Raw genomic sequence first — 15,806 nt, forward strand, 5'->3', positions numbered from 1 at the left:
GCATGCAGATTTCCTGTTCAAGAGAAGTTCAAATCTAAAGGGGCTCCACGAGGGGCGCCTGGGTGGCTCAGTCGGTTAAGCATCCGACTTCAGCTCAGGTCATGATCTCGCTGTTCATGGGTTTGAGCCCCGCGTCGGGCTCTGTGCTGACAGCTTAGAGCCCAGAGCCTGCTTCAGATTCTGTGTCTGCCTTTCTGGATTTGATCCATGGCCTCCTGGTAATTTAATCCTCCAAGAAAATTACGCATTTGTCAAACTTTAGTGTGCATGCAAATCACCTGAGGATCCTGTCAATTAATAAGCAGGTTTTGATTCAATAGGTCTGGGGTAGGTCTGGGGTAAGTTCCCAGGTCGTGAGAATGCTACTGGCCCGTGGACTTGGTGGAGCAAGATTCTGTAAGGTTTACAAAGCATCTTCATATAGATTACACATCCATACAAATGAGACTTTGTGGGTTTTTAATTACTCCATTTTGCAGATGAGAAAATTAAGGTTCAGTTGAAATTCAAATCCCTGACTTCTAACTGCATTTACACCACACACAATTTTTAAACAAAATCAATTAAGTAGCACTGGTTACCTAAAACAAATGCAGCGAAGACTAGAAAAGCCAGTTATAAGTTTTGTGACCCAAAGGCACTGCCATGAGCGTGCACACGTCCTCCTGGTCAGAAAGCCGCCAGCCTCTACACACAAGTAGAAAGGCTGGCCCAAGGTATTTTTTCCTAAAGATCTTTCTTCTGCAAGGTTGAGGTGGTCTTCACCTCAACTGAAGTTTAAGTAGTCTTCTCATTTCCCTAGGCACCATAAACCAGAAATGTAGAAATTATAACCCACTCTGCTGACTAGCTAGGCTTCAATCTATTTGAAGATCAGCTGGTATTTCAAAGGCCAACAGCGAGGTCCTTCGATGGGATATTTCACACAGTAGCCTCACAATACGGTAGTCACGTATGATTTTATAACCACTCTGAACCATGCTTTTGGGGGGACGCAGGGGAGGAAGGCCGTCTTATTCCAGGGGTAAATAAAATAAAGGATACGAAAAGACTCATCTCTGACTTAACTGGTATTCTGAGTTTCCCTATTATCCTGAAACCTGCTACCCTGGTTTTTGATTCATATGTGGAATACTACCAAAATTTTACAGTGGGTGCTAAGAATAAAATACTGCTGTGAGATTCTTACCGTCAGCCTGAAAGTACAGAAGCCAAAACTACTCAACTGAGTCCATCTGTACAATCAAGATGAACTTCAGAAAGCTCAGGCAAGTTAGACAAAGAGTTAAATACCTTCATTCAAGCTGTAACCAAGAAACAAACTTACTGAAAGTGGAAAACCACTGTAGAATGAGTAGATTACTTTAGTTCTAAACTACCCTTAGCAAAAAGTTAGTCAGAGTCTGGGTTATCTGTTGTCAGTATCCAGAAATAGCCCCTTGGTACCTGCTTTGAGGTCTACATTTATTATGCCATCGAAGATGAGGTTTTCAGCTCTTAGAATTAAAATGGAGTCTCCCCACGGCCTACTGGAGGTCCGGTCACCCAAAAAGTAAAAATATCTGAGCGCTCTGACCCATAAGCCACCAACTACCACTCAGAATAATTGTCTACAAAGCAGCTCTTCTCTGAACTCAACACTTTCAATGACAGACTAAATTAAAAAAAAAAAAAAGAAGAAGAAGAAGAAGAAGAAGAAGAAGAAGAAGAAAAGAAAAAAGAAAAAAGGTTCACCTTTTTGCATGCATTCTATGACAACCAAAAAGTGACTCAGGTTTCCATTACCAGAGCTTTGGTCAAATGTCATCTAACAAACAGGCAGAGCAAAGCCAGGTCATGAAGCTGATAAAAGTAGTTCACTGCTTCTCAGGCCTCCATTCACCAAGAGATTGGATATACAATGTGGTAGCCTGATGTCACTGATCAGTCCTCTGTATCACCCTTGACTCAAGTCAAATATGGGATAGTATTTCATTACCCACAATAAGTTTTTTCTGAGAAGAAGTTGAAACACATCTGGAGAAGTTTTATAAGTTTTATTTATCTTTATGCAAATCTCAGAGGCTCAGTAAATTATCTGAGAGTTCAATTTTCTGACCTCTATATCCTGAGGTCTTAAACTCCTCTGGTGACAATACTGTACAATGGCTGAAAATTACCAATCTCTCAAGACAACTCAGACGGAAGCCACCTTCACAAAATCCAACACAAGACAATGATGCAGAAGATACTGCTCTGTCATTAAGATTAACGGAGGGAATAAATGCTTAAAAGAGAGAAGCAGGCAAAAATCGCAGTAATTCAGTCCCAGTGTTTCATCTGTCTCCTGATTCCAATTATTTGTCTACCTGCTTCCAAACTTTACAGTAACCCAGGCATGTGCCTCCTGGTTAATACCCAAGAATTAGAAACTGGGCACACACATGATAGAGAATTTATGGCAGGAGGCATACAGGATCCAGTTCGCCACACTAACAACTTATCTATGCGCAATACCAACCTTTCTCCTCCGATAAATAACTAAATAAAAGTTACACACAGAAATTAGCAGGCCACGCTTCCTGGGAAATCTGTGCTCGTGAGACAGGGAAAGTGTGAGGGCAGAAGAAGAGGTGAACCGGGGATAGGTGAAAGAAGAGAAGAAGTAACACCATCCTTCCCACGGGACAAAAAGGAAACGATCATTTTGCCCAAACCCATTCCTCACATCCAAGGGTAGATCTTATTTTTCCCAAGTAGTCTCTTGGGAAGGTTCAAATACAGAAGGCTTTACCTACCTGATCCACAAGCCACTAAACCTGACCTACGTCTTTGCAAGGTCAAAAGACCCAGAAGCGATCGGGTCAGCTTTGGAATGACCAGGACTCAAGACTCAAGACAAAAGCCGCAGTTTAGTCCCTTCATCATCCTAAGGGTTTTTATAAAAATAAAAGATCCTCTTCTGGCTAAACTCCTCACACCAAATTTCTAGGTGTGAAGCTGGGAGAAATCCAGAACATCCTCTTACAGGAGTTAATTTTTTCTGGGTTTTCTGTAGAATTAAGAGCTCCAGCCACATGGCAAGTGTCAATGTTAGCTGAAGCATCGTCTTTGACATGCCTAGAATAAAGCTAACTCCACGTGGATTCTGGGTACTTTAAATGTCACCTGTTCTCTTCACACCAACCACGTCAACAATTATTCATTTCATGTCCACTAACATACTGAAGAATTGCACTTGACACATAAGGAAGCTTCACCAAAAATGATACCCTACTACTCTAAAGAAGTTTCAAGTGGAATGAGGAAAAGAGGGCCAAGCCTCCAATACCCAGCAACAGATATATGGCAAGAAAAATACTGATCATAAATGCTGTAAGGTAAAGTGAGATCGTTATGGAGGCAAAATTATTAACAGGATTTGGGGAAAAGAAGGTCTTTTATAAGACTGCCAAAAACAGTATTAGCCAAAAAAGACTTCACAGAGAAAGGATTCTGAAAACATACAAAGCAAGTCGAGTCAGAAGGAAAGGAGGGAAAACAGATTCAGGCTGCCTTTCATGACCTTCCTGGCTGTGACACGGAATATAAAACCAGTCACAGAACACATGTGAGGAAGACTCAAATGGAAATTCAAGGTAAGACTTCTAGATCTAGAAGGTTGATGACAAGAAAGAACCAGTTTTGAGAAAGAAAGGCTACCAAAGATGCTTGAGAAAGACTGCCTAAGACGTAAAGGGGAAGAGGCTATAGACAGAGGAACTGCTTTGGCAACAACTGAGCATCACAGAGGTCAAACGATGATCAATCCCCTCCCCCCACCCCTGCCCCCACAAAAGCGTGCAGATCTGGAACTAACAGACATTCTAGTTTCCTGACAGGCAAGGTGCAAGAGGCAAAGCTGTTCAAAGAGGGCCAAAGACCATACCGTAATTAAAGCCTAGCTAGCAAAATAAGAATGGTCCTACATATCTGGTCCACTTTAAAGATTTCTGGGTTTTGGCAAATTGCTGCTCTCGGATCTATTCCCAGCTTCAGCTTTCTTATTTTAATTCCTTCTGTTTTTACTTTGTTTGTTTGTTTGTCTGTCTGTCTGTCTGTTTGTTTTAAACCAAAAATGTCTTCTGATAGACCAAGGAACTGAGAACTAGATTTCGGTTCTACCTCACATTATTATCAATGTATCCCCCAAAAAAACATCATGTCTCTGTTTTTAAAAAGTTCAGTGTACATCTCCTACTGTGTTCGCAGACATCGAATTGCAATAAAAGTGTTTTAAAATACACTGTAATTAGTGCTGTGAATATCTAAGGAAACTAAACAGGCATGTTTTGCTTTAGGGGGGGGAAAAAAGAGAGATATAGGAACAAGTTCCTCAAGCCAACTTACAAATCCTCCTTTTCTTAGACAGGAATCGCCCGGGGATGAGCTCAACACATACTCCACCATGCTAACGCCTAGTCCCCCACTCTCCGACCGTGGGGACAGTACAGAATTGACCTCACTGTTCACATGGAAACTCTGACCAGGTCTTCTCTGCACCATGATTGGCTGGGAAACTGAATGATCTACAAAAAAGATACACAAGCATGATACAGTGCAGCCAGAGGCTCAAACAAATTATGAGTGATGTCTCATGGATAAACCAATGACTGGGAATCAGGAAGCCTGCCATGGTCAGGTGAGCCAAAACCTCCTATTGTGTTTTTCCCTAAGTATAAATTCTACATAAACTAAGGAAAACGGAACACACTCCTCATATATCCAGGACAGCAGAACGATACAGCAGTTCACATAACTGGTTTACCTAGGTATAGTGGATAAATTGTTTACCCCTTTCAAGTAGCAGAATTTCTTTTTAATATATTTTATTAGTAATATTACTGAAACAAAATGTGATTTTACTGCCCTTTTTAAAACCAACAACATAATTTGATATTTTCTGATGACTCACTGTCATCCGAGGTTCCATTTTTACATTGCGCTGTAACACAGCACGTTGGCTTTTTGGGATTTCCGTCTCCTTCCTCCCTATCCTCTGTTATTTCTTTCTGCTGTCAGTGTGTGCCTCTACAGGTCCTCCCCATCCCTCTTCAGGGGTAGTCTGTCAGAAGAGCATCCGTGCCCAGTAACTCGATTTGGCCCCAACCACATTTACAAATAGATCATCCCATACACAGTACACAGGGGGGCAAGGGGAGGAAAAAGAAACATGAACTTCAAATGGCAGGCATGGATTTTCTAATTCCGAGTATGTTGACAGCAGTACAGAACAAGAAGTTATAGCTGAAATTACGGTCATTTCAAACAGACCACTCCCCTGTGGCTAGCACTTCAATAAAATATTGAAGATTTGATTTTGCGTTAATTATGTTTTAATAAATTACATCATATAAGCTCCTTCATGGCAATTATACTAAAGGACAGGACATTGCTTGACATGCTTATGTCACTGATGTGAAATTCATGACTTGCCAATTGCTCAGGAAAGGAGCTCTAAGACAGGCATAAATCACAGTACAGATGCTAGATCTAGATTACCTGATGTTCCCCAGGCACTGTCTCGCCATTGATCACCCAGGAATATTCCTTTTGGTCCATCTTTGCTGGATTCATCTGTTTCCCAAAACTTTTTACCTGGCAAGAGCTGCTGCAAATTAAAAATAATAGATGCTTTTAAAGAATTCATAAAGGATGAAAGTACAGCAGTCAACACTTTCTTTCAGACAAGGTACTGCAGATGCTCATGTGCTCTGGAGGGCTTTAATCGCAGTGCTCTGACTACACAGACTGTGGTCAGAGCACTACTGCATATTCGGTAAAAGTCTCAGAGAGGCCTGAGGCAAGGAGGGGCCACAGATCAACCCACCACCACAGAGGCTCAGCTTAAATATCTAGAATTATCCATTTAACCTATGCCAAGATTTTACGGGGGGGGGGGGGGCAGGGGAAAGGGGAGTGATATTAGACCTATTAGTTAAATACTTGCTGAGAAGACTCCTCTTTAAAAAGAATGTACCTACAACTACTAACACACTACTTCTGCCTACATGTGTACTAACTGGCCGTACAAAGTTACTCACGCTGGGGCATGAACTCAGACCCCAGCCATGGAATGCTAGAGGCAAAACTCACCTCCTTCGCACAGAAGACTGTGTTAACCAAAACATTTTCATCACCAGAAAGAAAAAACAAGCAAAATCTTCCCAACCACAACATTAACCTATTCCAAGATCTTGGGAAGACAGAACAGCCAATTTCCCCATTACCGGAAGGGAAATAAAACCTCCTATCCTCAGTTAATTTTAACAAAACTTAATAATACCATTAAAGTGACTTCACAAAACACTCCATGCTTCACAGAAACGTATACATCACTGGCCCTAACCCAATATGAGAACTTTAAACTGGCTGTGACCAAAGAAATGCAAAGTACCATTTAAGCAAAACCAGTACAGTTTTGCCCAAGATCAAAGCATTAGCGACCAGGGTCAGTTACAAAGTGAAATTCCACTGGAATTCCATCATTCTTCATTTTGGTCATCAGCTTTACTCACTAAAACGTCCCCCTTATTTCCTCTAAGTAGGTTTTCATTTCAGCTACTACTAGTCAGACAAGAAAGACAGAAGTTTGAGACAGGAATCGCTGCTTCTGAGCATAAAAGAGGCACCTGGACAGTTGAAGTTCTCAGAGGAACAGAATCAAAAATCAGAAAGCAAAATATTTGCTCTCCTCCTTGATAATGAAGGTTTGCCTTTCCAATTTATAACCCATACCGCAGCGATAATGGGAGAATAACTCAACTTTGCCGTCACTGAAATCAATCTCGGCTTTCCAAATCTGGATTCTGGGTTTCTCAGCGTAATTTCAATTCTGTCTCTATACATCTGCCTGGCAGACCTGGGTTACAACCTGGTCAAAGCAGTTTCCCACACACTCTGCTCTTCAGGCCCTAATCTGTTATTTTCTAATCTAGCAAGATCGTGTCAAAAGACACATTTTGGTCTGGCATTCAGTAAGCTTACGTTTACTTGAAGATGAACAGTTATAAGCAGTCGGTGCCTAGAATGCCTCGTGGGTTCATTCTCTGAGGGAAACAAGGAGAGACAGAGCTGGTCTGTTAATCTGAGATGGGGGCAGGGGTGGGGGGAACGGCGGGTGGGCAGGAGGGAGAGCTAAGCAGTGGGGTCAGAAGCAGTGGCGGCAGGAAGTCATGGACTAGACAACTTTGATGTGTCCTGGGACGAACTGAACTGCCCTAGGCCTCATTCTTTCTGTACTGATGATGGAAATAATTTTCAGGTTGTGATGATTAGAGATGTTGTTGAGGAGTGCCTAGCACAATGCCCACCACACAGCAGGTTTTCAATAAATGTATTCAGTGTTATCATGCCAGGGCAAAATAGCTGTAAATCACAGAAAGGACACTGAAAATTAACGTGAACTACTTAAGCACAATTCAAGAATTCTTGTTTTTAAACTTATTTTTCTTCTTTTAGTCTCAAAAATGGCCTCTCACAAGATTACACATATTTCCCTATTGGTTATATCTTTTCCAACTAAAATTGTGATTTTTCTCCTGCATTTTGTAGGTGGTGTGAACAAACAGGAGTCTATGTCAACTTCTCTTTTGCGTATAAGAAAGAATGAAAGCAGAAGGGACACCTCACTTACTGGTTAATTTCCATATAATAGTGGATGTTTTCCACATAATGATGGAAAGAGAGCAAAGGTCATCAAAAAAAAAAAAAATGGCCAAAGGGCACCTGAGTGGCTCAGTTGGTTAAGCGTCTGACTTCTGCTCATGTCACGATCTTGTGGTTCATGAGTTCAAGCCCCACATCTGGCTCTGTGCTGACAGCTCAGAGCCTGGAGCCTGTTTTGGATTCTGTGTCTCCCTCGCTCTCTGCCCCTCCCCCTCGTGCACACCCGCAAGCGCGCTCTCTCTCTCTCTCTCTCTCTCCCTCCCTCTCTCAAAAATAAACATAATTTGGGGCGCCTGGGTGGTGCAGTCGGTTGAGCGTCCGACTTCAGCCAGGTCACGATCTCGCGGTCCGTGAGTTCGAGCCCCGCGTCAGGCTCTGGGCTGATGGCTCAGAGCCTGGAGCCTGTTTCCGATTCTGTGTCTCCCTCTCTCTCTGCGCCTCCCCCATTCATGCTCTGTCTCTCTCTGTCCCAAAAATAAATAAACGTTGAAAAAAAAAATAATTAAAAAAAATAAATAAATAAACATAATTTGTTTTTTAAAGAGTCAAAATGGCGCTCATCACTCTCCACACAAATATGGAAATCTTTACTGAGAACTCAAGGAAAAGCTTCTTTGAATATCAGCCTCCGTATGCAAATACAGTCCGTCGGTAATTTGTCAAACTGCTGACAAAGCAGCAGCCCTTGAACTCAAGGCTTCAAAAATGACTTCTGGAATCCTGTCATCTTTCACTGTAGCTTGCCAGGCTGTCATAACATAACATACAAAGCCAGCAAAAGCAGGTGAACATGTAAGCAAGGCTGGTTCCAGGCCAAGTTCTCTCAAAAGGAAACAACACAACAGACATGTAGAAAGGTGCTAAAAAGTGGAGATTTTACTTCAAAGTAGTAACAGATGCAACAAGTCTCAAAGGAACGAATACACACCAAAAACCCCAAGACCCTTGTCAGGTACTAAGAGGCAACCATTTCTCCATTAGCAGTCGGTGTAAATGTAAATCCTACATAGAGACTAGGAACAGCGCGAGAAGTACTAGAACTCCACGTGCTCTGGCAAAGTAGAGTGAGGAGGTCAACGAACCGTTATCAATGCAAACTTGGACTGAAAGGGCAAGTGTGTGAGAGATCATGAAAAAAGGGGTGGGAGAAGAAGGTGCTGGCACACCGATTCTGGGAGGGAAAGAGATGGAGCCAAGTTGCCAGAGTGCTCTCCAAATGGGAAGAAAGTTCAAATACCACACCAAGCAACGTGGGCAAAGACAGAAGCAAACTCAGCAAAGCTCTTCAGAGTCTCGGGTCTGACACGGAACCCAGCCTTTCTCACTTTCCTCCGCAACATACCCATCCCCACCCCTCACTTGTGTGCTCATCAGCATCAGACTGGGACCTCTGCCTCCCGGTACTCATGGCCCTGTGTGATCCCCTCCCCTTGACTGTGGGCCGGACCTAGTGACTTGCTCCTGAGGAACAACACATGGTAAGAGGAATGGCGTGTCAGCTTCAAAATTACCTTACAAACACTGACGGCCCCTCCTGCTTGCTCTCCCGCTTGCTCACTTTGAGGAAGCTAGCTACTACGCCGTGACCTGCCCTGCGGAGAGGCCCCACGTGGCAAAACCCAAGAGAGGCCAGGGGCCATCAATCCATTAGGAACTCAGGCCCTCCGAACAACAACCTGTTAGGAACTTAATCCGGACATCAATCTCGCGAGTGAGCTTAAAAGCAGACCCGTCCCCCGCTGAACTCTCAGATGGCCGCAGGCCCCACTGCAATCCTGAGTGCAGCTTGGGAGGGGCCCCGAAAGAGAGGTCTTTCAAAGCCATGAGTGGGTTCCCAGCTCACAGAAACAACTCTGTTGTTTTAGGCCTTGAGATTTTGAGGTAACGTGTCGGGTGGCAAGAGGAACTCGTACAGTTGTGAATGTATTTGAATACAGCTGTTCTGAGATTCAAAACCTTTCTTAAGTCTGATTTCAATAGGGGCACCCGCCTGCGTGGCTCAGTGGTTGAGCCGCCTCTTGATTTGGGCTCAGGTCACGATCCCAGGGTCGTGGGATGGAGCCCCAGACGGGGCTCCGCGCCGAGTGGGGGGAGCCTGCTTAACATACTCTCTCACTTGCTGGCTTGCTCTCTCTCTCTGCCCTCCCCCACTCGCGCCTTCTAAATAAAGTAAGTAAGTAAGGCGCCTGGGTGGCTTGGTCAGCTAAGTGTCCGACTCTTAATTTTGGCTCCGTTCATGATCTCACGGTTCATGGGTTAGAGCCCACGCTGCATCAGGCTCTGTACTGACAGTGCGGAGCCTACTTAGGATTCTCTCTCTCCCTCAAAAATAAATAAATTTTAAAAATAAATAAATAACACAAAATCTCTTTAAAAATAAATAAAAGTTTGTTTTCAAGAAGCACTTCTCATTCCTTTTCTAGTATCTACAGTCCAAGGACTTTTGACTTTGGAAAAAATAACATGCTTTTCATTTCCCATTTTCCCCTACTTTGTCTCATAGCCCTTCTGCATTAAAAAAAAGTACTAACTTCTGCAAAATTAGATGGGCTTAGATATATTAAACTTACCAAAAACTAGTAGCAGTCAGATATTCGAGTCAACTAAAATAATGACATTCACCATTCAAATCTGATCAGAGTTAAAGAAGCTATAATCTATTGAATTATAAAATAAAACAAACTGACGATGAGTATCTGTTATTTCAAATGCAACAGCAACCCCTCTGTAGGTATCATCTACAGTATTGGCTAAAACAGACTGACTGGCTCACCAACCCACTGGCATAAACACCAGGAGCTGCCAAACCTTCCTTTAAGCCACACCTAAATCCAACACCAAAAATTTAAAACCAACCATTGTATGAAAAGTGAATTACTGCTTACCCCATCAAAAACTTGGAAATAAAATTGTTCTTTGACAGGGAAAAAAAAAAAAGGAACAGATCACAGCAGAGGTTTACAAAATTTACTTTAAAGAAAGATTAGGCAATAAGAGGATTAAAAGATTTGACAATTCTAAAGGAAGATAACTGGAATTAGGAATTGGTCCAACAAAAGCAAAAGAGACCCAGGGAGTCAGATGTAGGCAGTATTACCCAGGTGGCAAATTTAGGGAGAGGGCATATGATGCACTGTCTATCCTCATAAAAGCAATGAATGCATCAAGCTAGATAGCAGCCTGATTACAGTAGCCACTAAAAACATCTAAGTAACTTCCCTGGCTCAGACTCTTGCTGAGCAAGCAAACTTCATATGAGAACTTGGCTCCCTCCTGTAGCCAGGCATGCTGATCACTGAACACAATTATCCTGCCCACTTGAGAGTTATTATTTCTCCTTATAAATTAGTAAACTGTATTTTGGTTTTCATATAGAAGTCTCTTGTGGTTCTGGTTAGTATAGGTCAATCCCATAATACAATCACCTCTGAATTAGTGATCAAAATCCCTTTCAAGATCTACTAACTGAGAACCAGGACTTGGGAGGTCCCAGCATCCTCCCCAGCCAACAACAGACTTTGTACTCTTCCCTGTATCGTCCCATTAAATGGGATTCCTAGTTGCCCCAAACCCCCCAATATGTGAGTTCTCAAATCTTTGAGGGAAAAAAACAAAACAAAACACTGTTTATCCCAGTTTGAACCACAGGTTTATAAAAGAAAAGACACAGAAAGTAAAGAAATCAGTAAGCATACTCATGAGGCTTCTGGAGAACAAAAGAGAAACCAAGCACTGGTTTACAAGCAATGTTAGCCATTTGGAAAATCTCTGAATTCTGTTTGGAAACATCTTTTTTCTTTTACCATCTAACAAAAGAGACAATAAACAAAGCCACACTTGCACAATCATTCACAACATTAGCCCCACTAAGAGCCCTGTAAACAGAGGTGGAGACAACAAAGTGCTGATAATATCAAGCACCTCCAGCCTTCTTATTTTAAGCAATAATACAGTAGTAAAGCCTGCATGGGTGCTCTGAAGTCACTTTTAAAAACCGACCTGCTTCTGAATCCCAACTCTGTGAATTTAACCCCTCCCGGCCTCAGGTTTCTCACCTATAAAATGAACTATCACGAACATTAAATGAGATCTGTGCAAAAAAGTAGTACAATGCTGAACTCTGAGCAAGCACTCAAAAAATCGGCTGCCACTATGACTGAAGAACAAAGTGGTAACCAACAGACCTCACACTACAAATGGCTAGCCAAATGAAATGCTCCTGGGGTACTCAACTAGCAGGTGTGAGCCCAGCATCACCCAGCCCGTGTGTGTGTAAATTCCATAAAATTAAGAGCCCTAACAAACCACCACAAGAAGAGCCATCATTACACCTTTGCAGAAACTAAGAGGCATGATCATTATTAAGGACTGGGTATGTCTGACCACACCACCACGAACATTTGCACAGGGAAGTATCAGTGAGGTTTTCTGATGGTCTCAATACTCAATGCACACTCCGACAGGCACTCTGTTCTCAAAAGGAATAAAATATCAGGTAACTGCTTACAGGACTCAACACTGTCTGCCTCTCAGAGCAGAAATTAGGCTTCTTAAGGAGGAGCAGTCACAGGGCGCACGCTACAGCCCTACAGGCATGCTCAGGTTTGATCATGTTATCTGGCAATGCAAACTTCCAACACAAGCTGAGTTTCATCACTGGAATGTAACCAGTGCAGGAGTCAAGTACCTGATGTTTTAAACAGGTGGTAAGGTACAGGATGCCGCCCCCAATTTTTTAATCTCTTAGTACATATTCCCGTTACATTCTCACGGCGTTAAAAGAACCCGACATCAATTCAGAGAAAGGACCGTTCAGAACTGACTAAAATAAAGAAGTATAATTGGTAACCACTGACAGTCACAGGTTCTAGGCAGAGTTCTGATGTGTGAACATCATATAATTTTCAGAAAGCCCTTCTCAAAATCTTAATGCCCTACCTTACCCATGCCCTTCAGACCATACAGGGTTGTAGCCGTATCAAGGAAGACAGTACATCAAGTGTTTTCATAATAAATACTATGAACTACACTCAGAAGTCATTTAAAAAGCTTTAACAAGAAATAGTTTAAATATAAAATTACATGTCAATATACTTTACAAGACTTTTTTTTTTTTTTTTTTAAGGGTATATCCATTCATTCACTGTTAGGATAATTCTTTTGGAAAGGGTAAAGAAAATATATATACATCAAGAGTCATGTTCATTCCTGAGAATATATCTCAACAACGACAAAAGACTGGAATTCAAAAGAAAAGGAAAAAAAAACAAAAACAAACAAAAAAAACACACCTCTACATTCAAAGTACAAGACCAAAACAACCAGGAGCAAGGTAGCTATGCTACCACAATGGAAGCTCACCCAAAACAGCCATAAAGACTCTAGGTAATGTTTACAAAATTAAAAGTAAAAGACAAAACTGCACAGGTAAAGACCCCTTCTCCTGGCGCACCCTTCCCTTCTGGATCAAGACTGGAAAGAAAAATAAAAACTGAAATCGGTGCTTGCTGGGGTGGTGACATTATCAATGACTTACTACAAAATCAACGTTTATGATGATTTAGAACTGATTTTCTAACAAATAGAAATTGAGATTACAGGGGTATGGAATTCACTACAAACAAGGCATTTTCTTTTAAGCATACACACTTCACTTCAACATAATCTCACAGTAACAAAAGTTAGTGGCAACTTTAAGGAGTGCCCACACTGTATGTTTCAAGTATTTTTAAGCAAGCACGTAACATCTAATCCACTCTGAAACCTGTACCTTAAATAAGGAATGTCGAACGAGTTCAATGGTGTTATCACAGCCAGTTACTCTTTTCAATAGACAGAAAGTATAACGAAGGTGGTGTTTTCCTCTTCATTTTCCCTTCCAGTTTAAGGAGTAGGACCTTCTCAATTCACGCCTCCTGTTGGTCTAGCTACTAATTAAGTGTCCTCCATTCTCTTTAACCTGTTGTTCAATACTTACACGGAAAGATCACTTTTCAGTGCTGAAACGTTTCTGACTGCTTCATTTCATTCAGATCACAAAAAAACTAAGCATCAACATCTGCTATAATTTTTTCACATCTCTCTACCAGGCAGATTCGAAACCTGGCACCTAGCAATTACTGCCTAAAACTGTCCATCTAGGCATCGAGATGCTTACCACTGAAAACGGATTTCCACGTGAACGGTCTCTTAAGTAAGTATCTCTTTTGGTTGAAATCTAATGTACTCCTTTTAAAAAAGAGGAATTTTTGCATAATTATAATCCTGCAGTATATAAAATTAACAGGTTTTTTGAAAAATATTTTCCAGCTATTAAGCACTTTTCATAAGTAATGTCAATGGTTACAATGAATGTCCTTTAGAAACTCTTCCGCCCCTAAAGAAATGACACAAGCCACTGAGGCCTGGCCAATGAGAGAAAATTTGCTCTCTCCCACATCTGGAAAACCACTACTGCTCTTCTGGCTACTGAAAAATTTCAAAGCTTCCAGCATCTGAAGTACTGATGTCAAAAAGTAAAGTATTACTTGACTAGGCCCTGAAATACACAGCCTGTAGAAGCCACTACTGGAAACAGAAGTAGTGAAAGACACTCTTCACCCTAAAAAGAAAAACCTATCCGGAATCAAAGTGATACAGCTACCAGGCCTTCATTTTAAGATAAGCACACTTACGGTGTGCTTCAGACTGTTGAACTTCACAACCTCCTACAGATGAAGAAAGGAGCACTAACCTGTGACAGGACTGGTCAGGACTCCCGTACGGAGTCCGTACAGAGCGAGAAGACAGTGGGAAGGACTCTCGAACAAGAGCAAAGACAGAAAGGAAAGCACACGGGCAGGTGCCCACCAAGAAGAAAGGCATCTGGCCAGCGACAGAGGGAAGCAGTAAGGACTAGCCCAACTAGCCCAACTAGTCCAGCGACCAGTGACACTCTAAGCCAACAGGCAGTAACAGGAAGGAACGTCATAAAAACTAAGTTCAGAAAATTAATCTGACATTCCTCCATAAAATGGGGGAAGGGGAAGGGGAAGTTAAATGGACGTCAGGAGGCAATAATTAGGCACGAAAGGGTAAGAGAGGGGACCTGTGGAAATCGGGCAAGGAAGATACAAACTGCCACGCAGATGCTTCTCTCGGCTTTCAAAGCATTAAAAAAATAATAATAACAACAACAACAAACAAACAAAAAACCTATGTAATTTCAAAAGTGAGGATTCATAGCCCATTATGACAAGCAAGAATGAAGTCACTAAGTATACATAAGCCAGTCTATCACTGAAATTCTTTCAAGGAGAAGTCTATTCTGTAGAGTCGTGCAACAGAACCCAAGTATGTACGAATACGGTGTTCCAAGTTTAAGTTCACAAGTCCAATGGGTAAAGTTTTCAGGTTGTCCTGAAGGTCCATGGTTGGTTGCTTCCTAGGGAACAGTACGAACAAAAAGACGAATCAAGCAGACAGAAGAATCTGGTAGCTCTTAAATTTTAGGACAACCACGAGTTAGTCAGAAGTGCGTTCAGTTCTTCAGCTGATGGCTGCCAAACTCCACAGTGTGCACTCTTCAAAGGAGCACAGTGGTTCCTTACCACACAAAGAGCACAATCACTGTTAACTTCATTCGTGAAATGAAAGAATACTTTCATAAAAAAATTCAGAGATACTGTTAGCACATCAATCTCCATGTTCTTCTGTGATAAATTACCCTGGGGCAAGCTCCACACTAATCCTTTCTCCACTGCACCCTCCCCACCTCCCAAATCCACTGAAAGTAAAATTCTTTACACCTTCCCCCTTCAAATTATTGGAACAGAACCAAACGAAACTTCTTTTCCCTGCTATCTTCATAAAACTTGATAGACTGACAGTAAACTGTGTTCAGAAAATGAAGAAATGTCCAAGGTGAACTAGGCTTTTCTGCAGGATAAAGGAACGGTATGTAAGGAAACAGGATTATATTATCTAGGTCAAACAAGGTCATTTGTTTTTGCACATGTATAAGCTACATGGTTTGTCCTATAACATAATCATATACATGTTACACTAGGTCTAGACTCAATAATTATCTAGGTGATTTCCTGCAGTAATACCCAAGAGCCCAATGTGCAAAAGATAAGCCT

General features: G+C 41.8%; 1 protein-coding gene across 25 annotated transcripts in view; it reads right to left on the minus strand.

The window, feature by feature from the left end:
- Nucleotides 1-15,806, minus strand: part of PUM1 (pumilio RNA binding family member 1) — a 135,281-nt gene that overhangs the window by 69,316 nt on the left and 50,159 nt on the right. For 11 of the 25 annotated variants that reach the window (XM_045476417.1, XM_045476420.1, XM_045476431.1 and 8 more), the window contains exons 4-5: nt 5,521-5,629; nt 4,369-4,547 (exon numbers count right to left, since the gene is read on the minus strand). The exons of 8 other annotated variants lie outside the window; for them this stretch is intronic. In XM_045476417.1, the coding sequence (XP_045332373.1) occupies nt 4,369-4,547; nt 5,521-5,629 (288 nt within the window). The remainder of the gene's footprint in view (nt 1-4,368; nt 4,548-5,520; nt 5,630-15,806) is intronic. 6 more of the 25 variants (XM_045476423.1, XM_045476422.1, XM_045476419.1 and 3 more) reach the window with 2 other exon arrangements.

This window comes from Leopardus geoffroyi, chromosome C1 (assembly GCF_018350155.1).
Source record: "Leopardus geoffroyi isolate Oge1 chromosome C1, O.geoffroyi_Oge1_pat1.0, whole genome shotgun sequence".
Lineage (NCBI taxonomy): Eukaryota > Metazoa > Chordata > Mammalia > Carnivora > Felidae > Leopardus > Leopardus geoffroyi.